This window comes from Phaseolus vulgaris, chromosome 6, assembly GCF_000499845.2.
Source record: "Phaseolus vulgaris cultivar G19833 chromosome 6, P. vulgaris v2.0, whole genome shotgun sequence".
NCBI lineage: Eukaryota > Viridiplantae > Streptophyta > Magnoliopsida > Fabales > Fabaceae > Phaseolus > Phaseolus vulgaris.
In genome coordinates, this window is record NC_023754.2 from 23,547,132 (window position 1) to 23,572,188 (window position 25,057).

General features: G+C 30.1%; 2 protein-coding genes across 6 annotated transcripts; both read right to left on the bottom strand.

Annotated features, from left to right (window-relative positions):
* Positions 1-2,602: 2,602 nt before the first annotated feature.
* On the bottom strand, positions 2,603-8,083 carry LOC137832020 (LRR receptor-like serine/threonine-protein kinase GHR1). 5 transcript variants are annotated; one of them, XM_068639974.1, is made up of 6 exons: positions 7,714-8,083; positions 7,528-7,590; positions 7,312-7,430; positions 5,834-7,208; positions 4,124-5,665; positions 2,603-3,420 (listed from the first exon to the last, which is right to left on the bottom strand). In XM_068639974.1, exons 4-6 carry the CDS (start codon positions 6,891-6,893, stop codon positions 2,837-2,839), a joined length of 3,186 nt encoding a protein of 1,061 aa, XP_068496075.1. In that variant the 5' UTR covers positions 6,894-7,208; positions 7,312-7,430; positions 7,528-7,590; positions 7,714-8,083; the 3' UTR covers positions 2,603-2,836. The 5 variants fall into 5 exon arrangements, with proteins under 5 accessions (XP_068496075.1, XP_068496076.1, XP_068496078.1 ...); XM_068639975.1 differs by having other exon boundaries at positions 7,528-7,630; XM_068639977.1 differs by having other exon boundaries at positions 7,312-7,365; positions 7,714-7,849.
* A 7,244-nt stretch (positions 8,084-15,327) lies between these two features.
* LOC137832021 (obg-like ATPase 1) lies at positions 15,328-24,573 on the bottom strand. The gene is made up of 12 exons (XM_068639979.1): positions 24,327-24,573; positions 23,855-24,022; positions 23,527-23,650; positions 23,325-23,416; positions 22,897-22,995; positions 21,945-22,058; positions 20,700-20,764; positions 19,690-19,806; positions 19,272-19,347; positions 17,826-17,918; positions 16,982-17,032; positions 15,328-15,639 (listed from the first exon to the last, which is right to left on the bottom strand). Exons 1-12 carry the CDS (start codon positions 24,411-24,413, stop codon positions 15,541-15,543), a joined length of 1,185 nt encoding a protein of 394 aa, XP_068496080.1. The 5' UTR covers positions 24,414-24,573; the 3' UTR covers positions 15,328-15,540.
* Between the last annotated feature and the right edge of the window lie 484 nt (positions 24,574-25,057).

Here is a 25,057-nt window from a genome sequence, read left to right on the forward strand (position 1 = left end):
TACTAAACTACGCCAATTTTCCTTACTTAAATTAAATCAATCTTATTCTGCAAATATTCTACAACAATACAAAATATACCATTAAATAATTTCACATTTTATTATTTCCTTATATTTTATGAATTTTATTATCAAATTGTTATATCTTTTTTAATTTATATACATTTTACCTATTTATTAAATTGTAACGCATGTTAAAATGTCATAAATAAAAGTTGAAAAAATTAAAAATATAAACGACTTCTTTTATTACATTTAATACATTTGGTTGATTACATGAAATTAAAAAAATATGTGAAAAAAAAAACAAACGATAAAATCATTAAACAAACTGTAAAATATATATTTAAGTTCAACATTTATATGCGAGACAATACAGATTATTGTACGCACGTGATAAGAGTTTTTTTTAAAAAAAACGTAAGAGTTTATTGTTAATATTAAAAAAATACACTTAATAAAAAAAATCGCGTCCAGATCTATATAAATGAATAAAAATAATTAAATTTATGAAACTTATTTTTTTTCGTGTTTTTTGCATAGTTATTTATTATTCTGAAAAAAAAAATCCATTCTTTTTCTTTAATGAGTTTTCATGTAGATTCAAATGTAGGTGATAGTTTATTTATATATATATATATATATATATCAATAAAATTACAGCACATCATAAAGATTTTAGAAACTATAATTTTCACTTAAATTGTAACAGTGAGAGAAACTTACTTTGATTACTAAGAGATCCAACAAACAAAAAAATCTTCAATCTTCTTTTTCTCAATCTGCCTATTTATAATTATTTTTCTTTTTCATATTTTTTTTATATGGTCATCTAAAGATAGAACCCTTATTTCCATCTTCTTATCCAACATCCATCAAATCAACAATATCCTCTTAAGCTATCTTTAGAATTTTTTTAAAGCAGATAGAGTATATTTTAATTAAGAAAATTATACAATATTTATAAAATAAATAAATGATTAAGGAATTAAGTTGTATGAGGCTTCTTCACTTTTTTTCAAATTTTCAAACGACGTGTTCGTGTCCGACACGTTTATAATTGAAATGTTCAATTCAAAAAAAATTTATTAAATTTTTTATAATTTTAGTACGACCTTAACACAATTTTTAAAATAAAAAATACATTAATTTTCTCAAAAAATTATAATTTATTATATAAATTTTTATTACGATTATAAAAATAAGAAACTTGTTTCTACTCTAAAAAAAACTGAAACATACTTGTGTATGTCAATCTTTATTATCAATTTATATAATTCGTAATTATATAATATATAAATCAATGTCTCATGTCCTACATTTTAGAAATTATATGTATTTTCATATCCATGTTTGTGTTATATCAGTATCCGTGTTATTGTATGTGCTATGTTTATCAACTAATCATACTAACAATTTCCTCTTAACAGAATACTTGTGCCCTAACTCGTCACATAGGTTTATATATATATATATATATATCAGGAGTAATTTGGAAAAATATTTCAAGAATAGATAAATTTTAAAAAAAAATGAAACGTTGAATAAAAACACGAATATAATTTAAATTTTGGAATCAATTTTTTATATATAATGACTTTTTTATATTTTAAAATAGTAGAACCAAATTAGTAACATTCAAAATAGTTAATTTCACATTGTAAACCAAATTTACGAAAATAAAATTTCAAACATCGATTTGCTTAAATTTCAGCTTCAAATTTTCAATACAAATTGTTTTTACGGGATCTAAAAAGAATTGACTTCTACTCTTCTTAATTTCTCGTGTTGACTTGGGCTTTCGACTACAATGTCCATTGATTTGGGTTTGGGCTGGTTTTTGAGTGCAAAATATGGGTTCTCACTTGTATATCTTGATTAGGTTGAATTTTTGCGAAATATGAGCTCTCACTTATTCGTTTTTGTTAGGTTGAATTTTCGACTTCGTGACTCAAGGTTGACTCTCGAGTGAGTACACCAAGGTTAACTCTCGAGTGGGTGTGTACCTGCAAAGTATTCCGAAGAAAAAGTTAGAATCAGTTTATCAAATAAAAATAACTCTATTTCCCTCTTAAACTTACTCATTTGTTGAACTTTTGACTTAAACTTTTACTCTCCGCACTTTGTAATTATTAAACATGTACATTTCCACTTATTTATTAGGCTTTGATAAAGTATTTTCTTATTTATTCATTTTAACTTGAGTTTTCATCATACTGCTAATCTTTCATCCTAGACAGTACACAGATAACTAAACAGTGTCTTGTAAACAAGTTTCTAAAACGACATAAAATCTAATGTGTTTGAATTTTTTTTTATTTGAACAACGACTTGTCTTCAGATTATTGCATAATAGTAAATAACTGTTGCTTATAATCAACACAAGCAAAGCTTGAATTTGACAAACTACGGCTTCCACAACCATGGTGATTACATGACAATACAGCTTCACTGTAGAGTTATCAACATCGTGCTTTGTTACTGTTACGCATTGGTGTGGCACTCCTGAAAGCGAAAAGCAGTAGAATTTGCTGAGAACTATGCCAACATCTTTGGCAATCAACTAAAATGTGAATCGTTTGTACAAACTAACTACACAGAATTAACCATTTCAAGACAAATGATGATTGATAACACAAACCATTTCAAGACAAAATTAGATGGTACAACCATCAAGTAAAATCCATGTATATGCATTTGGCACATGCCCCATTTTTACAACTAAAAAATGGTTAATACAAACATGTTAAAAGGCCAAGCTTTGAACAAATATGGGACACTAATGAGACATTAATCCCCACAACATGCCAAAGTTGAAACAGTTAGCATGAGCAGACTATATAGAAGAGAGATCTTCATATATAGTTTTGATGCCAGGCCTTTCAGAAACTGATCGAATGCATCGCATGGCTATTCCCAGGACCTCCTTCATTCCCTTTTCAACAATAGGATTGCTCATTTCTGGCATCAAGGTAGCATCAAAACATTCTGAGCCTCTGCCTTCTGCCACACGCACCCTCACCCAATCTGTCAGATCAACACCTCCCTCCTCACTAGATATCACATCACCAGCACACCTTCCAGTTAGAAGTTCCAAAAGTATCACTCCAAAAGCATAAACGTCTGACTTGAAGGAGGGCATTGGCTTCTTGGAGGAAGCTAACTCAGGTGCTCGATAACCTAAGACCCCAGCATCAAGAATCTGCTCAATAGTACCTGCTTGAGTCATGAGCCGGTGAAGGCAGTAATCAGCAACTCGTGCATTCATATCAGTTGTGTCTAACAACACATTTGTGGCTTTGAGGTTCCCATGAGGGATGGCACGATCAAAATGGAGATAGTTCAGGCCACGTGCTACATCAACTGCTATTTTGAGTCTCTGGATCCAAGTTAATGGTGGACCTTTTCTTCCTGGTCGATCTGACAATTGAAATTTATAATTAAGTTCAAACTCGAGATATTTAGGAATGATAGACAACACAAAGAAGTCAAATAGATGAGTATTAGAAACTTTGATCAGTTGCAGCAAAATATGATAGGCAGTAGAATTAGAGCATATACAGGCACAAAAGGAAGACAAATAATGTACTTGAGTGACAATCTTGTGTTAAAAAGCTACTGGCAACCAAAATTTATTCTAGCAGCCAATGCAGAGTAGAACTCGTGCAACTTATGATTCTTACATGGAGCCAAGACATTATAATAAGTAAACCCAATCAGTTCAAAGAGACCGGGCTTTTGCCCTTTAAAAATGGAATTTCTTATGAAACATGATCTTTCTTTGTTGCATTTCTCCAAAGAGTGAGCAATTGGAAGGAATCAGACTAAAAATAACAAATTAGGTAATAAAAATTATAGAAGGCCTTGAACATAGATCTAAGAATAAATGTTTGGTAAACAAGCAGATCTAATACTAGAAGTTACCATGAAAAGCTCTTCCACACATTTCATAAGAGCACTTAGATAGACTAACCATCTGGACATCAAGTATCATCTTCCTGGCCAATTATGTCATATTATAACTATTTTTAATCTATCATGTATTCCATCCTTCCAACCCACTATATATCATGTTTATAAAAGAAAAAGTTTGGTCAAATTAGAAGTAAAGCCAACATATTACCATAAAGAAAGCTTGCAAGACTTCCCGGAGAGATGTAATCTGAAAGGATGAGCTTCTCGTGCTGTGTAGGGCCCCAATAGTATCCTCTCAATCCCACAACATTTGGATGTCTGATGTTAGCAAATTTTTTGGTTTCCTTGACAAATTCTTTTCTCTGTTTTGCTACTCCTTCTCTCAACCACTTCACTCTCAACAACAAACCATTCTCCAAAGTGGCCTTATAAGAAGTACCATGACTACTTCTTCCCAAAACTTCAGCTGGGGCCCTTGAGAGCTCCTCAGGTGTCAATGTTATCGAATCATCAAGAAAATGCAGCTCTCCAATCAACCGATCTGGTGACCTTGTATCTAGTCTTGCAAGATTTTCACCAGTGAATGAATCGCCAGATTCCGGTGACCATGAAAAGTGGCTTTGTTTTGATGGAGAGAACCCTGTTACAGCTGCAATTTTTTCATCAGAGCTTATTACCTCTGATGGCGACTCTTTACGTGTGGTCACAAGGTCCTCGGCTGAAACAACCAAAGCACCACCCCTATCAGTAGTTCGAACAGGAGCCGAGATAATAGGTTGAGGATGCCTGTGGATATCCTTACTTGTATCATATTCTGGTGGAGATCTTGATATACGTATATAGTGTATGAAGACTGCAAGCAGGATTAAAATGAAGAGAGCAACCACACATGACACTATGATTATTACTTTAACAATGGTGTTCAAATGCTTCCTCTTGGAACTTTCAGCAGGTGAAGCAGTTGATCCTGGAGGACCATTTGGAAAATGTAACTTGGAATTCCCAGGAAAGAAAGAAGAACTAGGGAACTTCCTAAGAACTTCAGGGACGAGTCCAGATAGATCATTTTCAGAAGCATTGAAATTTTGGAGCCCCTGTGGCATGTTATCTGGTAGAGGTCCAGTAAAATGATTCTCTGATATATCCATGGAGTCAAGTGAATTCATGTCAGCAATGGTGGTTGGAAGAGAGCCAGAAAAATTATTTCCAGCAATATTTAGCACTTTAAGGCCAGTTAATGACCCAAACTTATCAGGAAAATAGCCATTAAGCTGGTTGTGAGAAAGATCAAGAATCTGAAGATCAGATTGGTCAGGAGATGAGAAATTGATGCCACCAGAGATCACATTATTTTCAAGATGCAGCTCTCGCAATGTGGACATTGTGAGTAGACCAGATAGAAGTGGTCCATCTAGTTGGTTGAAACTAATGTCAAGCACTCTCAGCTTTGGATACTGAGTCAAGACTTTTGGAAGGGAGCTACTAAGAGAATTATGGGATAGATTCAAATAATTTAGTCGCAAAAATTGAGGAGTTTCCTCTGGAATGGTCCCCATCAAATGATTACCACTGAGGTCAAGAAATTCTATATTCCCCCATTTCAACATCCTGGTTAAATTTCCTTCTAATTTGTTGGTTGACAGATCAAGTACAGCACAGCTTCCCGTAAGGGGTGGCAGTTCACCAGTGAACTGATTTGATGAGAGGTTAAGAGAGTGAAGTGTTGTTGATGTAATTATACTTAGTGGTCCTGGAAAACAATTTGAACATTAGATTAATAACAATGAAAGCTAAGGACTCTCATGCAACACCACGAACAACCAATTCCACAAGTAAAATATGATAAGTGAAACATCGCAAGCAACCAATTTCATTAGCAAAATATGACAGAAAAAAAAAATTGGAACAGCCAATTTACCCGAGAGATTGTTGGCACTCAAATCCAGTTCAGTTAAAACCAAAGAGTCTCCTTTCAATAGGCCATTCGGAATAAATCCTGAAAACATGTTGTTGCTAAGCCGGAGGACCTGGAGATCATAAACAAAATCAAATCCAGGCAATTCTCCATCCAACTGATTGTAGCTGAGGTCTAACACTTTCAAGTTTTCAAAAACAGGTTCTGCAACTCCACTGGCCAATGATCCCGTAAGCTGGTTGTGACTTAAATTCAGATGCTTAATACTTTCAGATAGTCGTGGTAGAAACTTCTGCTTGGAATCAGAACTAGACAGCCTGTTCTCACTTAAATCAACATAGCTGGCACTCGATAAAAGCAAAAATTCAACATCCAAATTACCTTCAAGCATATTCCCATGCAAGTCAAGTTTTTCAAGAACAGTAATCATCTCAAAACCTTTGGGAATTTTTCCAGTGAAGCCATTATGAGACAAGTTAAGAGATACAAGGCTAGTCACCTTTGTCAACAACACTGGCAGTTCTCCAGAGAAAGAGTTGCGGCTCAAATCCAGGGACTTGATGGAAGCCATTTCTGAAATAGAGTCGGGAATTGGACCAGAGAAATTGTTTCCAGCTAAAGACAGATTTTGCAGACTGCTTAATTTACCAATATTCAGTGGCAAAGATGAGGAAAAGAGGTTATTGGAAATATCCAGGAACTCAAGGCTTTTGAACTCAGCAATGCTGCCATGTAGACTTCCTGTTATGGAATTGTTGGCCATGGAGAGTTTTACAAGCTTAGTGAGATTTGAAAACATACTCAAGTCTGTGTCAGCAGAGAGACCCAAGTTATCAAGGACAACCCCAGCAACATTACCACCATTGCACAAAACTCCATTCCATGAAGATGGGCATCCATCAAAATCAATGGATTCCTCATTCCAGGAATTGAGCACATAGCCGCTGGGGTCATGCTTGACTCCTTTCTTAAACTCCAGCAATGCTAAAATGTCCTGAGAAGGAAGCTGCCCCACCACGGAGAAAAAATACAAAGATAACACTAAAAGGCTAAATAGCTTCATAGTCTATAGACACCAGAACATTTACTTTTGTGTAACTCACACTCGAGTGAACACAGAAAGAGAGTGTTCACCCTTCTAGCTTAACAGGATATGCAACTTTCTTTCACCGCACCAACAAAAGGTACAAATAGAGCTCCAAGATACCCTTCTTCAGCACTTGAAGAAAGAAAACACCACTTTATAAAGAACCACACAAGCACAGTCTGCAGACAGAGAGTGGATCCTTAAGCTTCTCAATCCACACTGTGTGAAGGGCTTACTTACCGACAAACCCAAAGGAGGGATTCTTCAATACTTCAAGTGTCCTTACCTTACCTTCAGCGAGCAAAGATAGATAGCATTTAATAATAAACGATAAACCCAGAACAAAAATACTAAAACAGAAAAGAAAAATGCTACACAAAGTCGTCAACTTTACTTGCTAAAAGACCACCAAAAGATGAAAACCAGAAGCTCCAAGAGATGCATTGCCCTTCAACAAAAAAAATAAAAAAATTACAACTGCAGAGCAACTTCTTCACCAGAGACCACCATAAGCTGCATAAAGTAAGGAAAACATAAAATGCACTGAAATGAGCCAAACAAAATGTGCTAATGTTGAGAGATCTGACACATAAAACACGATGTTTCTTACCAAAAGCACCTCCTTTGAGCAAGATGTGGACTGCAGTAGAAATCCCTCCCCTCAAGTATCAATCTTTTGAAGCAGACAGGAGAGGTTAACACAAAGATTAAACCTTTAATTTAAAACTCATAAATTAAGTACAGTATAACAGCATTGTAGCCACAACCGAGTAAAGAGAAAAGGGGGAATGAGTACCGGTTGACACTCCATGCAGCAATAAAGATGAAGGGACCCAGAAATTCCTTTTGGTGCTAAAAGCTTTAACTGATGGGTAGAAATCTTTTTAAAACCTAATAAAAAAGTATTAAAATTTTATGAGCAGTAAATGACCCCAAAGTGACAACAAAAAAATAAAAAAGAGAGTGTCTTTGTCCTTTTTAACATGTGTCCTTTGGCATGCATGTGACACAGAGGATAGGTGCAATGCAACTTAAAAATGGAACCCTAATTGTTAGTTTATGAAAGGCCTAAAGATAAACCAGCTTATAGATTTCATCCTTTTGAGGTTTTTTTTCAGTGTCTGCACTCAGCATTGCAATTTAACATGGAGGCAAGGGGAAAAGGCAAAGCGGGAACAAAAGTTAGGGTCTTTATAATTTCTACTTTTGCCCCTGTTTTGGGGTGCTAAAAATTTATGAATAAGAAATTAAGATTACCCGCCAAAAAAAAAACAGGGAATCTCACTCTCTCTCACTGCTTTCCTAGTGGACGTCAAAAGATTTTATGAAATAGAGTTTAAGATTGCTGGGTTAGGATGTTGGAGGGTGTGTCAACAGTGCCAAGTAGGAGTGAGGGGTGACCCACCAATGCCCCTTTGACTAGGGTTTCTTTGTTTTGATCAATGTTTCCAACACAATTCAATTAAGACAGAGTTACAGGAACAGCACAGAAGAGGTGAAGTTGGTGAGAGAATAATGGAGATATGTTAAGGGATGGGCCATGGATTAAAAACCCCTATGCCAATAATGTGACCCATCACCCCACAACTGCATAGACAAAAATGGTTCCACATAAAGCACCCTTCACTTTTCATTCATTTTCAAAGTTACAACTAAAAAAACATTATATTTATCAATCACTCAAAAATTATGTATTTTTTTTTACACTATTAGCATATTATGAACCATATAGTATATACTTTTAAAGATAGTTACTATAAAAATTATGATAGTTTGTGGTTGAATAATAGTTTGTGCATGTATTCCCTTCCAAAGTAAGGCACAAGACAAGATTATATAATTTTACATCTTCAATTATCACATCCTTTCCTTCTATTTTTATTTTTTTCCCAGTTTAATTTTATAAGCAGTGTTTTAAAAATTGGGGCACTAATTAATCTGGTTAAGATAATGGATTAATAGTTGAATACTGGTTAAACCACATTGTCTGAATATATAAAAAAAAAAAGTTAGAGTGTGTAATTTATGATTTTTGTAGTCTATTAATGTTTAATATCCAAAAGAAATGTGCATTTGTTTAGCGTTTAAAGCCATTTTTCAGTTTAGGAATTCATGTGTTTGTAATTTATTCAATGATTAAATATGTTTTATTTAAATTTTATAAAATATTAATTTGAATCATTTTCATATTATAATATAAAATTTGAATTATAAACAAAGATAAATTTCAATTATAAGAAAATTATATATTTAATAATTTAATTTATAATAAATTTCAAATTACAAAGACAAAAATATATATTTAACCATTTGATTTATAATAATAAAAGAATAAAAAAAACATAATAAAAAACATTTGAACGAGTGTTGTTTTTATGCAATTTTTGTAAGTCTTAAACTTAATCCATTGTAAACCAGATTTTTTAATTATACTTTAGTAAACTTTATAATTTTCAGACATTTTTATTCCATTTTTTATAATATTTTAAAAAAATATGTTGTATTATTTAATGTTTAAAAATGTATTTAGTTAATAAGACAGTGAAATAAAATGAATTGTATTTATTCCAACTTCAAATACTTTAAGATAATAAAGTTAGGATTTACTCCTATTCAATAACAAGAACATAAAATCTTTGTTTCCCTTAATTATTTAATTATTAAGTAGGATTATATATAACTTAATTTCTTAATATTTTAGAATATTTTAACAACAAAATTAAAATAATATTTTAAACTTAAAAACAGAAAATACATGATTGATTTTATAGAACTTTGGGTCGGATGAACAGTTATATTATTATTATTTTGGTTAAGTTATATTTATTTAAAATATCAAACTCAATCACCTAATTTTTAGAAGATTAAAATTGAATTATATTAACCTAATCATAGAAAGAAAGCAATCTAATATATTTGAATTAAATTGTATAATATTAAGTAATGGTTATCCGAATGAGCACAGCTATAACATGTAGAGAACATTGCATACAATCTTAACTTGTATAATATTAAATTTTACAATTGTATATAATTTTCTTAATAGTAATTATTTTTTATTAAGTTAGTACAAAGAAGTACAAACTCATAGTAATTGCAGGAAGACAAGAAATGTGATAAATTAAAACGTTGGACCCAATCCTTTTTTCACCATCTTATGTCATCACAACTCTTAATTAATTATTATACAAGAATCCAACTGTTCTGATTTCTACTAAAGAAAACACTTATTGAAAGAAGGGATAAGGATTATGATAATATGATTAATAAAAGATTAGTATCCTACCATAAAAATTAAGATATCTTATAGTATATTTATAAGTGTAGTAAAATTTTGTCTTATTTTTATAATGTTGAGTTAGATTTATTTTTATAATGTTGAGTTAGATTCAAAGTTCATTTTTTAATACAGTATTAGAGTCATTTACATATAGTCTGTCTTAGCGAAAATTTGTTAGATCTATCGTGTTATCCTAATCATTATCATACCACTATAAATATATAGTTTTACATTGGAGTTAAAAGTTTTAAAGTTATTTTTTAATATAAAATAAAAATTTAAAAAACTTGATTGAATAATTTAATTTTAAATTTAAATATAATTATTTTTATTTTTTCATTTTTGTCTCATTTTCGCTTAAATATTTTTTAGTATCATAAAATCATTCCCAAAGTAATCAACCTACCACAATTAAGTCAACCATATCAATCAAATTAAAACCAAAAACTATCACCTTAAAATTGTGAAATCCATAGCCAATAATGAAAATTGTGCCCAATTTCTAACGATTTCTTCTTTTTTAGTTGGGCAATTATTTGAATCTTCCTTATTTTTCACATATGGTACACTCTAAATACAACAATCCAAAATATACATTTTACTTTTTCATTATCATATATTAATAGAAAACAACAACACAATAACAATATATAGTACACTCCAATAATTAATGCAGCTCCGAATTAAATTTTATAAATTTATAAAAATATCCCATAAAGAATATCAGTAACTGAATAACAATAGTAAATAACCAAAAATTTAACATGAAAAATCTCCACGAGCAAAACTAAAAACTAAATAAATAGTTTCAATATTACAATAAAGTCTGGATTAAGTACACAAAAGAGGGTTAAAAAAAAAACAAAAAAAACTTACAAATAAAGAATGAGAAAAATGAAAAAACATTAAATATACGCCTATTTTGTGAATCAAATATCTATTTACTTAGATCTCGTCTAATGATTTAGAATGAACCAAGTATTCAAATTAGGTGTCAAATTTTCGGTTTGATCTAAATAAACAAATATGAAGTAATTTTTTTTTATAAAAATACTTTCATGTTAAATATTATTATGCAACTTGATATCTCAACTAGGCTAACACTTCTAGTAACACATCATAAAAAAATATAAAAAATATGGAGAATTAAAAAAAAAACCTATGCTTAAAAATTTGAGAATAAGTTTATTTGATTACCTATTTTGATTACTCACATTTTAGTGAATAATGAACTTTCATTTTATTTTCTTGCTGACTTCGGGGCTCAATTCCCTATCTAGCACCATTTACATCTTTATTTCCCTATCTAGCACCCTTTTGTTTTTATTTCCCTATCTAGCACCCTTTTGTTTTTATTTCCCTATCTAGCACTCTTTTATTTTTTATTTCCCTATCTAGCACCATTTTAAAAATAAATAAATAAATAATAAATTATTATTTTTTTAATAATTTTAATTTTGAATGCATTAAAAAATAAATATTTTTAATGTTTAAAATAATTAGAAATATAATTAATGAATAAATAAATGAGTTTTTACAAAATAAAAATAAAAAAGTAATAAATTAAAAAATGTTTAGTTTAAATTTTTTTTTTTTTTTAAATGAAGAAAATAAAAAATTAAACTATACAACAACATAAAAGTTGAATCTATAAACATAAATTAGTATTTATTTTTATTATTATTGATGATATAATCATGTTAATTTCAAGTAAAAAATACAGGACATAATTATTAAAAAACCAAAGTCAATTAGTATTAATTAATAGTGAACACATAAATAATATTGAAGTGTCTACCCTAAATGCAAAATTCTAAAAAAAAAGCTAATGCAAATGCTACACTTAATGCTACACTGAATGCATTAAAAAATAAATATTTTTAATGTTTAAAATAATTAGAAATATAATTAATGAATAAATAAATGAGTTTTTACAAAATAAAAACAAAAAAGTAATAAATTAAAAATGTTTAGTTTAAAATTATTATTTTTTAAAATGAAGAAAATAAAAAATTAAACTCTACAACAACATAAAAGTTGAATCTATAAACATACATTAGTATTTATTTTTATTATTATTGATGATGTAATCATGTTAATTTCAAGTAAAAAATACAGGACATATTTATAAAAAAAAACCAAAGTCAATTAGTATTAATTAATAGTGGACACATAAATAATATTGAAGTGTTTACCTAAATGCAAAATTCTAAAAAAAACTAATACAAATGTTACACTTAATGCTTAAAAATGAGAAGAAAAAAATGCAAAAATAAACAAGTCTAGAAAATAAAAACAACAACAATAAAATAAAAACAAAAACCATAAATAAATAAATAAATAAAGATTGCAGAAAAAATAATAATAACTAAAAACATAAAAGGTATAAAATAAAGGAAAAACAAAATAAGATAAAGATAAAAGATATAAAAAAAATCAAATAAATCAAAACAAAATAAATATAAGAGATATAAGACGATACTAAATAAGTATATGTTGATCATAAAAAGGAAAATAAATGAGAGATGATCATTCATTTAATATGTTTCTAGTTATTATTATTTTTTCTGTCATTCTTTATTTATTTCTATTTATGTTTTTATTCATTAATTATATTTCTAACTATTTTAAATACTAAAAATATATTTTTTTAATGCATTTAAAATTAAAATTATAAAAAAAATTACTGGATTGTGCAATTCTCGTCATTAATTATGTTTCATTTTGCACAAACTATTTAATGTACCACTGAAGAAAATATCAAATGAATGATCATCTTTTATTTATTTTCCTTTTTATGATCAACATATATTTATTTAATATCGTCTTATATCTCTTATCTTTATCTTGTTCGAATTTTTTTATATCTTTTATCTTTACTTATTTTGTTTTGCCTTTATTTTATATCTTTTATGTTTTTAGTTGTTATTTTTTTTTTCTGTCATTCTTTATTTATATCTATTTTTTGTTTTTATTTTATTGTTGATGTTTTTATTTTCTATACTTATTTTTTTGGTCTCATTTTTAAGCATTAAGTGTAACATTTGTATTAGTTTTTTTTAGAATTTTGCATTTAGGTAAATACTTCAATATTATTTGTGTCCACTATTAATTAATACTAATTGACTTTGTTTTTTTATATAAATATGTCCTGTATTTTTTTACTTGAAATTAACATGATTACATCATCAATAATAATAAAAATAAATACTAATTTATGTTTATAGATTCAACTTTTATGTTGTTGTAGAGTTTAATTTTTTATTTTCTTCATTTAAAAAAAAATAATTTTAAACTAAACATTTTTAATTTATTACTTTTTTATTTTTATTTTGTAAAAACTCATTTATTTATTCATTCATTATATTTCTAATTATTTTAAACATTAAAAATATTTATTTTTTAATGCATTCAAAATTAAAATTATTAAAAAAATAATAATTTATTATTTATTTAATTATTTTTAAAATGGTGCTAGATAGGGAAATAAAAAATAAAAGAGTGCTAGATAGGGAAATAAAAACAAAAAGGTGCTAGATAGGGAAATAAAAACAAAAGGGTGCTAGATAGGGAAATAAAAATGTAAATGGTGCTAGATAGGAAAATGAGCCTTGATTTCGACCTATTTCCATTTAATTAAGTGAAACATCAATAACTTATCAATTTGAATATTTTATCACATAGAAAAGAAAGCTCAATAGTCAACATATATAAATAACTACAATATGACAAATGTTAATATAATATATTACATAACGTTATCCTTTTAACTCACTATCTTTTAATTAAAATTTATTGAAAAATGTAAAATCATAATAAACTAATTAAATTATGGTGAATATCCAGAATTTCGTGATTTTTAATAAAATTTAATAAAAAATAGAAATTTTTATAAATAATGTGTCGGTGATATTTTTTACTAGAATATATCATATTAGAAATTCTAAAAAGTGGTCAGACTCACCCTTGTTCTCCGTAAAGTTGTCCCTATAAATGAAGAAAGTATTTCCATTTTATGTTCCATGAGAAAAGTAATAAATATATTATGTGATTGTGATGAAAACAAGAGATAAAAAAGGATGAACAGAAGATGAAAGAAACCAAATGAGTTAATAATCACACTGTTGAAGTGTGAAGCCTAGAGTTACAGAAGAGTATTTAATAAACTAAACGAGTATCAAACATGAAAAATTTCGTAGTGAAATATGAATTTGTCTATTACTGTTAAAAAATATGCGAAAAAATTACTAAGTTACTGTTGGAAATCCATTTTTTTAGGACAAAGAACTTACAAGTTTACAACCACTTGATTGAGATTTTTTTAATTAGTATTTTAACTTATGCATCAAACAAGATAATAATTTTTTTAATAAATAATTTTTTTAATATATACATTATATTATGATAAATAAATCTCTTTGAATACATAACTTATATTTGAATTTACAATGACTAATTCAAATTGAGATAATTTGACTAGTAATAATTGTCTTATAATATTGAAATTTAATTTAAAGATAAAAATTGAAATTTCAAATAATAGTCAATTGGTATAGTTGGGAAAAAAATTAACTAAGTTTGAAATACACCTCTTAAAAGAGAAAAGAAAAATAATATTGAGAATGCATACTTAAATAATAGTTATAAGTTAGCTTCACTCTCAATACTTACTTTTTAGTAAAAAAAAAATCAAATATCTAAAAATAAATCACCATTTTTTTTCAAAATTATCCAAAAATACAGCATTTATTTGCATGTTTATATGTTTCAAGTAAAGTTTAAGATGTTGAAGTAATGATTTATTTACATATTTATATTTTAAGCACAAAGTGGTAATGCTATGATTGAGTATTACATATTTTATAAGAAAATAGCTATCTAAAATTGTTGGGAAAACACAGTCTAAGATTTTAAATTTATAATCAATTCCTTCATATTTGACTAAATATGTAAATACTTGTCTAAAATCACATTAGTTAATATTTCCAAGAACAAAGTTCTTTACATTGAATTGAATGCATTTTCAAATAAATGTAATGCATCCATATTCCTAATTTAACTAGATTAAGAGAATGCACCTATCTAATATTAAATCAATTGACCCAGCATATAATAATAATAATAATAATATAAACTCATGAACACTCTTATATTCAAAACTGCTATAAGGTGTAGTAGCATAGCATAAATAAAGTGTGGAAATGGCAGAGAACTCAAAAATCCACTAGAAATGTTAATCCTAAATAAGTAAATAATGTTGAAAAAACTTGTAAAAATTGTGCAACATGGATGGCACCTATCATAAAACACAAACTCCATGCAAACCACGCAAAATCTATAGTTTTACTTCTTCCCTCCACCAGAAACATTAAACTTGAAGAATATTATGTCCCCATCTTGGACCACATACGTTTTACCCTCCTGTTTATACTTTCCAGCAGCCTAATAGATAATCCATTAAAAGAGACAGAGAAGTGGTTAGGTCCCTATAAGAAAGCAGCAATATGTATACATATATAATAAAGAGGGGTAAGAGAGGTGCTAGATCTTTGGTACCACATGGTATAGCACATAACACATGAAAAACTTTTATAGGCTGAAAGCAACCAATGCACATGCATACACTTAACCTCAATTCAGTATCAAAAGTCACAAACCCAACAATAAAAAAATTGAGCACATATAACTTTCTTTCCAAACACATTTCAGAAAAGAAAAACAAACTTCTTCGTAATTTATAGATTCTCTTTCATATTAGCATCTCATTAAGTAATGTAATTTTAGTTTCTGAAAAAACTTGTTTTTTTTCTTGTAAAATGTTCATGATGAAGTTTATGAAAACAGGTATATTGCTAAGAAATACTTTTCATCTTACGCATAAATGGGCATATCCAGCTGCTCTTGTTTATTTAATTTTGCTAAGGTAAACACATTCTAGTTAAATCATCATGCAAAAAGCAGTTGCTATATCTTGATTCATACGACTATTTATTGATTCATGCAACTGTATGACATCCCCTGGCATTTATCACTTTCTTTTTATTTCTTTCAAATAAATTATCGAAAGAAAAGGTAGAACAAAGTATGGTCCTCTCACAACTCAACACAAGCATAATAAAATTTAGAACAAGACATTTGCATAGTAGTTGCCCTTGTACAAGTGTAGATAGAAACAAATAAATTCTCAAAAGATTCTACAATTTTTCTCCAGTCAAGTACAACAAATCAAGTTCTCACATCACAATTTGGTTTTCATTTCTTATAGTTCATCTTTAGTCAAGAAATAAATAAACCTCCCCACTTACAGACTATCTACTCCAATGTTCACAGATTGTCTTAGTGGCAGGTCTATCTAACATAGGACTTATATGGACTCTTCTGTAAAAGATCCTAAGCAGCTGCTGTATCAATTCTAGTTCTGCTAGATAAAGTACTTCCATCTGTTGAAAAAAGGAACCAAATAGCAATTCTTCCTTTTAATTAGACTACGCTAAAACGCAGGTGAACCTAGATGGGGCTAAACTAAATAAAGGAGACAACTTGAGCAGATAACATCAGTTTTTCCAGCCTCAAATAACCTAAGCTACTAGACCTGAAATGCCATCTCAAGTTGTCCATGTATGTAAGGATCTATCCTCATTTTTCCAGCAAATTCTTCAAAAATTACAGGTTAATTTTCTTGTTTCATCACCCAGTTATAAATCTGATGCTGGGGACAATATACATAACACTAGGAAGAAACAGCCAGCAATATAATAAACATTGTATCAAAATAAGTTCATACCTTCACAGCTGACTCACTAGAATGTTCCTTAAGATCTTCAAACTTCATCACCTGAAACAACATTCACGAGGCAGTCAAGCACCCAGATCAGTTGTTGCAAGATTAAACGTATTTGTAAATCTAGAAATCACTGTAAGAGCAAAAATAGCTCTAGCAAAAAATGGAAAAGCTTAAATGGATCAATAAAAGTTAAACTACTTAACCGGTTAAGAAAACAGATAAATTCTCAAGTAGAATGGTTATACCCAATAGGTCATGAAAATAGTGGCAAGTCATTTATTCAATTTGCAATTTCAAATAGCCGAATTATGTGGTACCTCTTCCTAATTAGAAAATTAAAACCTGAGATGGTTTTTGAAAAATCTCAATGCATAATATAACTGAACAATGTAGGTTACACTATGGACCCTATATTTCAAATAGCATGATTCAATTTGATTCTAAACCTTCAGTAAATTCATAGGGCAAGTCAACTTGGTGTGAAGGAATAGTGTTATTTGTATTCAATATTGGAATCCAAGATTCCTGTGTTTATTTACAAAAAAGGAATGTCACTCCTATTCTGGATCTCATCCAAATATTCATGGAATCCTATTTTCAATGTTGGAAACAGGAGCATTTAATGAAATATTACTTTTCCAAGTAGCTTAGTAATCGTGTTTAGCTATGTTCGATATATAATCTTTAGTTATACAGGGTGATACGATTGAGCCCTTACAGATAAGTTGACTGTATGATGTTTAATTATAGAATTATAATGGCAAACCAATAATTGCAGTTACATAAAAGGAATGATAAGCCTGATCAGAATTAAGAAATGTCAAAATTCATGAAATCAACTCACCTCAGCACAAATAAATCCCCTTTCAAAATCAGTATGGATAGCCCCTGCAGCTTGTGGAGCTTTTGTTTGGCGTCTAATTTGCCAACACTTAACCTGCAAGAAATAAATTATACCCAAAAGGATTATTTAACATCGAAGGACAACACATACTGTGGTGTTTAGACATGGAAAAACTATTGGGAAAAGTGTTTAACAGAATTATTGCAGACATCCCAACGATGGTTATCATACACAGAAAAGAAACCGCACCCAGACACAGGAGTAAAATGCTGGTGAAAAGTTTTCATAAGAAACCTAGGTACACCTGATGCTATATTGTTAGACAAACAGCAACAGAAATAGCAATTATCATATAAGTAAAAGAAGTACCATCAAGGTAACCCAACAGAGAAACATAAAGTTTTTAAAAAATAAATTTGAGGTCAGTTCCATTAGTTCAAAGTTAATATAACAGCAATTCTGCATTTTAGTTACTTTCTTACTGCATCAGTCGCAATCAACGAAATTATCTATGCAGATCAGTTTACTTCATCTGCACAATAAAAGCTAAGTACTCCCTCTACAACTTTTTATAAGAACTTTCTGGAAAATTTGTCTTGGTCCTTTTAATAAGATCCCTTGAAATTGTCTACTGCAGTGTGTTTTGTGACAAAAATGCCCATAACTACTGAAAACAATCTATTCAAAAAATAATAAGTACAGTAAACTAATTTCTTGAACCCACTCCTCACTCAAAAAGTCTATTAAAAAAATTAATTAGGAGAGGAAAATTCTGAAAAGGGATTAAGTGAAGAAAAATACAATTAATTAGGTAGAAAGAGATTAAGAGAGTAGTGTTGCAACAATTTTAAGGATAACTTTGGAAAAGTTGTACAAACTGTTGACAATTTTAATACCACTAACTAAATTAGTTAATTCTTATGAAGTGGTTAAAAGTTTCCAATACATTGGGCGTACTTATAATTTAAGATGAGTTCTTGCTAGCTTAACATAACTAAGAGTTGGGTGGAATATGATGCATAAATATTGTTTAAACTATAGGAAAGGAAAAGACATTAAGCTCAAAATGTATTTCTGAGACAGTACGGAAGCTTTATTTATGTTGAGGAAACGAAATCAATTCAGTAAATAGAGGAAATTTGACATCCTTTAATAATAAAGATATGATAAAGGAATAAATAAAAACATTCCTAAAAATGCATATGTAATCCAAATATTCCAATAATGAGTTGTCTTTTTGCATGATAAATGATGCACTTGAATATCACACAATGGTCAGGACTCAGGAAGAGATTTACACTTGGCACAAGCACAATCATCTCAACAGTCAACAGCAGAGAAACTAAAAGTTAAGAATTTGATGAAGTTGATGCACAAATCCCACAGCAGATTTATAAAATTAAGACAACCTTTATCACTATGAAAGTAGGTATGTGGATATATTACCTCATCAGGTCCAGCTGTGAAAAAGTAAATGAGATTAATAGCTGAAAACCCAGTCTTTATTATTTTGGGAAGAGCACTGTTGAAATGAAGAATATAACGTTAGTACGAAGCACAGAGACTATAATTACTTACCAACTCTTCACTGTTAATGCTTTGGTCAGCAGGCTTTGCAGGGAAAGGGGTTCTAAGTAATTTAGTTATAAGTATTTTCAGTAAAAAATGAGGATATACAGGTTTTAGGTAGAGAAGAACAAAATCTTTATTATAATTTATTACAATTAAAAAAAAATGGGGGATTAAATTTTTGGAAAAAGATTTCAGGAGATAAAAATTGCACAACAACAATATTAAAGAGACAGGTGTTCCTAATTCTGCAATCAAACATTTAACAGCAGCACAACAAATACATTGAACAAACCTTTGAATTTTGTTCTCCTCACAATACTTAGCTGCTTCATCTGGAGGCAGATCTGAAAGATTCCTCTCGAAGGCGCAGCTGAAAGGAATAATTTGCTCACCACCATGCTCCTGGACCCTGGAGAACACAGGTGCCAAATGTTTATTAAAATTCTTTTTCAACATTACAAAATAGCAAACACTGAGAGAATAATAAGGATAAACAAAATATTAAGGCACAATATGAATATAAATTAAGAGAAAATAATATTCCTTAAGGAAAACAATATGTGAATAACTAGTTAAGATTTCCTTCTGAGTGGAGTGGGTACACTGCTTCCATGGAAAACCGGTATGAAGTTAGTATTCAATTTCAAACAGAAAAAACACTATAATCTTCATTCTAATATCATTTCAAATTAACAACCACAAGAATTGAAAACCACTGTCATGTGGCCAAATTGTATGGGTGAAGGAAGCAGGCAGTTAAAGGTTTTCACTGTCACAGTTTAAGTTCAACTTTTCTAATAATAATAAATTTTTTAGACAATTTTAAAATAAATTACATCGGCGCACTAGAGATGCACCCCCTGCATTGTAATTATAAGAGAATGCCTTCACTATTTGCAGTTGTACTCTCACTTACACCCACTCCTGTTCTTTGCACTTGTTACCTAGGGTATCACTGATATGAGCCTAAATCAAAGCCAGGAATGAAATGTAAGGGAAGAAAATCTACATCCTTTGTGCATCGAGACATAATTGTAGATCAAACATAGATTCATTTTCCATGCTTAAGAACATAACCACATTTTTACACAGATCTTTGAAACGACATCTAAGTTAAGTAGCACAAAAATTCAGAAGAAAGGCCACTAAAAATGCACAATATATACCTTGCACATAAATATGTGGGATACTTAGAACCCACTTTGACACCCTTCATACTCATACAGAGGTAGTTATGGAGAGAGACAAAGCCTAAATTATTCATGAAAGAAAAGTGATTTAAAAAAAATAAAAAATACATACCAAGCATGAATTTTGGGCAGAAACTTATTTTTTTTTCTTTGGTAATCTTTTTCAGTCATATTAACCTGTGAAAGAAATTTAAGTATAGAGTTAGAAATGTAATATAAATTGATTTGAAGTACATGACACTAAAGAATGAGTGTCTATGATGTAACACGTCACTTGCTAGGGAAATAGTTTAAGAACGCACAAACATAGAAATGTTGCAATCGATGGGTATGAATCAAAAAAGAAAATGTGATTAAGCATCAATTAATATCACGTTAGGAAATTTCAACTAATACAGAGACTAAAATCACATAATTGTGATAACCTAAAGGACTGAATTGGTGCAATTAAAATTTAGGAGACCAAAATTGCACATTTGCAATACAGAAGACCCAATTGGCACAATCAAAACCTGAGAGACCAAAATTGCACAATTGCGATACCCGAGACCAAATATGCAATATAACTTGAATATGTATACATGCAAGTATGCGTGGAAGGCAGTCTCCACAAAAAAAAAGGTATGTATAAATTTTGAATAATAGGTACATAACCGACATGAGATACAGGGGACCTGATTGCATGATTTGCCAACATGTATGGTTGAAAATGGCTTTGGATATATAATAATTAACAGTTACATTCATATTTTAATTTTAACCAAACTACAATTTGGAGTAAATCACAGTAAGCAATATCCAAGCCACCTGGCTATAGTTGAGCCATACATAGTCAAACGGTGTCAAACTGTATCCAAGCATAATGGAGACATCTCCAACACATATCTAGTAATACATCATTAATAACTATTTTTAATTCCTAGAAATTTTTTTGTAATAAAATACAGTATCAAAAGACATACATATTACAGCTTATATATTCTCATAAGAAACATAGATGATTTACCAACCTAATAACTTAATTAAATATTTTTTGTTAGTCTCGTAACATTGCACAGACGGTTTTATATACTATTGTACTGGATATGTGCAAAGAAAAAAATACAAAAGTAGAGAAATGATGCCCAGGTTTACAAAAAAAATCAACATCAGCTACCTAGTCTCATTATTAAATTTTCATTCCCACTAATATGAACCTCAAAGCACAACTATACTAGTAAAGTTAATATAAGACGAGGTATTGTATCTGATCTGAAATAGTCTCGATCAGGCATTGCAAACCCATACATACATAATAAACAATAAGGACTTTTGCACTCCAAAGCCAAACACTTTTTCTACTGGAAGAGAATGTTACCAAGTATACAACAGGCTTGGCAGTAAGTAACTGAAAGGAATTCAAAATCTCAATATCAGCAGCCTTCCAATCACCTAGACGTACATCTTTTCCCTCCAGAAGCAATGCTTTCACCTGAAGACATGAAATTGCCATCATAAGTTCCATCCACTATGTATCCACACATTTTTGGTATGTATACAATCGAACAAATAGAAGTACAAAATGTGACAGTGACAATTAAGTGATAGCCTCAATATTACATGAGATTTTGCAAGGCATAAGATATATGCATCTACAGACACACAAAAACTGTGCTTTGACATGAGCTAAGACATTGATGACCAACTATAATTAGAGTCATTTGACTACTTACATTCTCCTCCATACAGTACCATGAGAAATGCTCATAAACAGAGGATATTAAGAAAAATTCAATTCCAATCATGAACAACAAATGAAATGTGAAATAAGCAGGAAGTGTCATAACTCCAAATGAAAAAAAAATCTTCAAACACCAAATCATAGGACTAGTTACATGAAACCGTTTGGTGAAAGTCTTTCAATCAACAAAAACCACAAACGTGAAATACATTTTCTCTTTATAAAAAACAAGCAACATTTTACACTGCAATTGCAAGAAATTAACAGCAAATAAATACCAAAATAAGTCCATAGTATAACACTTATGTTTGAGAAATATGGTAGAAGGCTCTACTGTGTTTTGATGCAGTAATATACTATGGAACCCCAAAAAAAAACCACGTCACAGAAAGAATTGCACTTACCACCAAAACAAAAACAGATTCGAGTTACAAGTAAGAAAATTGTGCCAGTTTATTTTAATAAATACAGCAGGTATGCAACAAACTGCAAACTATATACGATATAAGATATATAATATAAGAGATGGCCATTTCATCATTGGGGGAATAAAATAAATCATATAAATGCTCTGAAGATAAAATCAAACCCTTTGACAACATTCAAGCTCGATTTTTAACTGCTTGTCATTGCTCCTCTTCATGCTTTTCTCAACATCTTCAATCTTTCTTTCCATGAATTCAATATCCTAGAATGTTGTGCAAAGGGAGGAGGCAGATATATTACAGCGTACAAACAGATATAGCAGAGGTATAAACTTCATATTTACACAAAAGACTTTACAATGATGAAAAAGCAGAAATTACAGCTAAATGGAGGATGAGGGATCCTCCTTGATGGTAGAGAAAAGGATCACACAAAGAAGAAAAAAGATGCAATGGAGCAAAGCTACCCAATTGCTCCACATATGTATATGGAAAAGCCCCTTAAAAAGGCATATACTTTGCAAACTGTGAATAAAATTAATGGTCCAAAAGTCAGTTAATTACGATTAAGAAAGTTGCTAATTATACATACCTTCAGCCTCAATTCTTCAGAAATGATCTCCAAATCCCTAACTGGGTCAACAGTATCATCTACATGAATAATGTCCGGATCCTCAAATGCACCTAACAAGAAGCAGGGCTCTAGGTTAACTACCAAATTGAGATAAAAAAGTCATAAACTCGTGATGCAGCACTAACAAAAGAGGTCCTCAGAAAATTAGGCATCATCTTACGTAAAACATGGAAAATTCCATCTACAGCACGAATGTGGGATAAAAAACTATTCCCCAATCCTTGCCCCTGATGAGCACCTCGGACCAATCCAGCTATGTCATGGATTTCTAAGAAAGCTGAGACCTGAGTTTCAAGTTCAACAAACACGTCATAACACAGAGAAAATAGACCAATCTATCAATAATAAACAACTAACACAATATGTCAGGAGCAACAGATAGACTTGTAAGTTGGATACAGCTCGAACGTAAGCTCACAGATTATTTACAAAAGTGAACTACAATTAAAAAGGCCATCACTGATTCAGTAATAGCGATACTCACATACCTCACTTTTTGGCTTGTATAATTGACAAAGCCACTCAAACCGTTCGTCCGGTATATTGACCCGCGCCTCATTAGGCTCAATGGTGCAAAAGGGGAAGTTCTCAGCAGGTATTGCCAACTTGGTGAGAGTATTAAAAAGAGTAGATTTTCCAACATTTGGCAAACCAACCTGAACAAGGAACAATAACAAACATAAAAAAAATGTAGAAAGTCTTGTCATACAAAGTTCTCATTAAGCATTTAGAAACAAAGAGACAGCAACTAAAAGTTCACAGTTCACCAGTTCAGTTCAGATGCACAACAACTATTATCTATCTCCCACATAAAAATTGGCAAGATGAAAACAAAATCAATGAAGCGGGAATATGATGCTGAAAGGAGGAGGACCCTTTTCTGTAATTGGAAAAGGGTAGCTGGGAATAGTGTCAAAAATCGAAAATTAGTGGATTTGGAGAGAGAAGTAAGAAGCATACAATGCCAATTTTGAGGTGAGAAGAGAAACGACCGAAGATGGGTCGCTCAGCTGGGGCTTCCTTGGACTTTGCAGATTTGGGAGGCATTTTTGGCGGCGAAGGGCTTTAGTTCGATTCCAACGATGAAGTGAAGAACAGGAAGAGCGTTCCGAATCTCCAGTTCGTGGCTTGTAGGGTTTTGTACTAGGGGAAAGCGAGTCACTATTCTTCCCACTTTTATGTTTTCTTTTTTTTTTTTTATTGAGAGAAAAGGGATGAAAAATAAAAACAAATATTTGGGGACACTCATACAGATTAAAAAATTAATAATTAAATACTTGTAAAACACACACACACACATACATATATATATATATATACACAATATTGCTTTTTAGATAATATTTTTCCAATATATTTTTAGTTTATTTTTATTTTAATAAACATGCATGAATACTTATAAATAATTTAAAATTTATGAGTATTCATTTAACTAATGCCTGTATCTACAAATACAAATGGATATGAGGAAATTATAGTAAAAGGATTTTCTCTCTGATTTTGGAATACTTAATCCAGACTAAAATAATTTAAAAAAAATGTAACAATTTAAAAAGTTATTTTTGTTATTTCACTGTAATGGGTGAAAAGGAAACAAAATAAAGTGCAAAAAGTAAAGCCTTATTTTATTGATTTGAAATCCAAATATCCAAAGTTGATTTTCTGGGCATCACTGGGCAGCTATGGCCCAT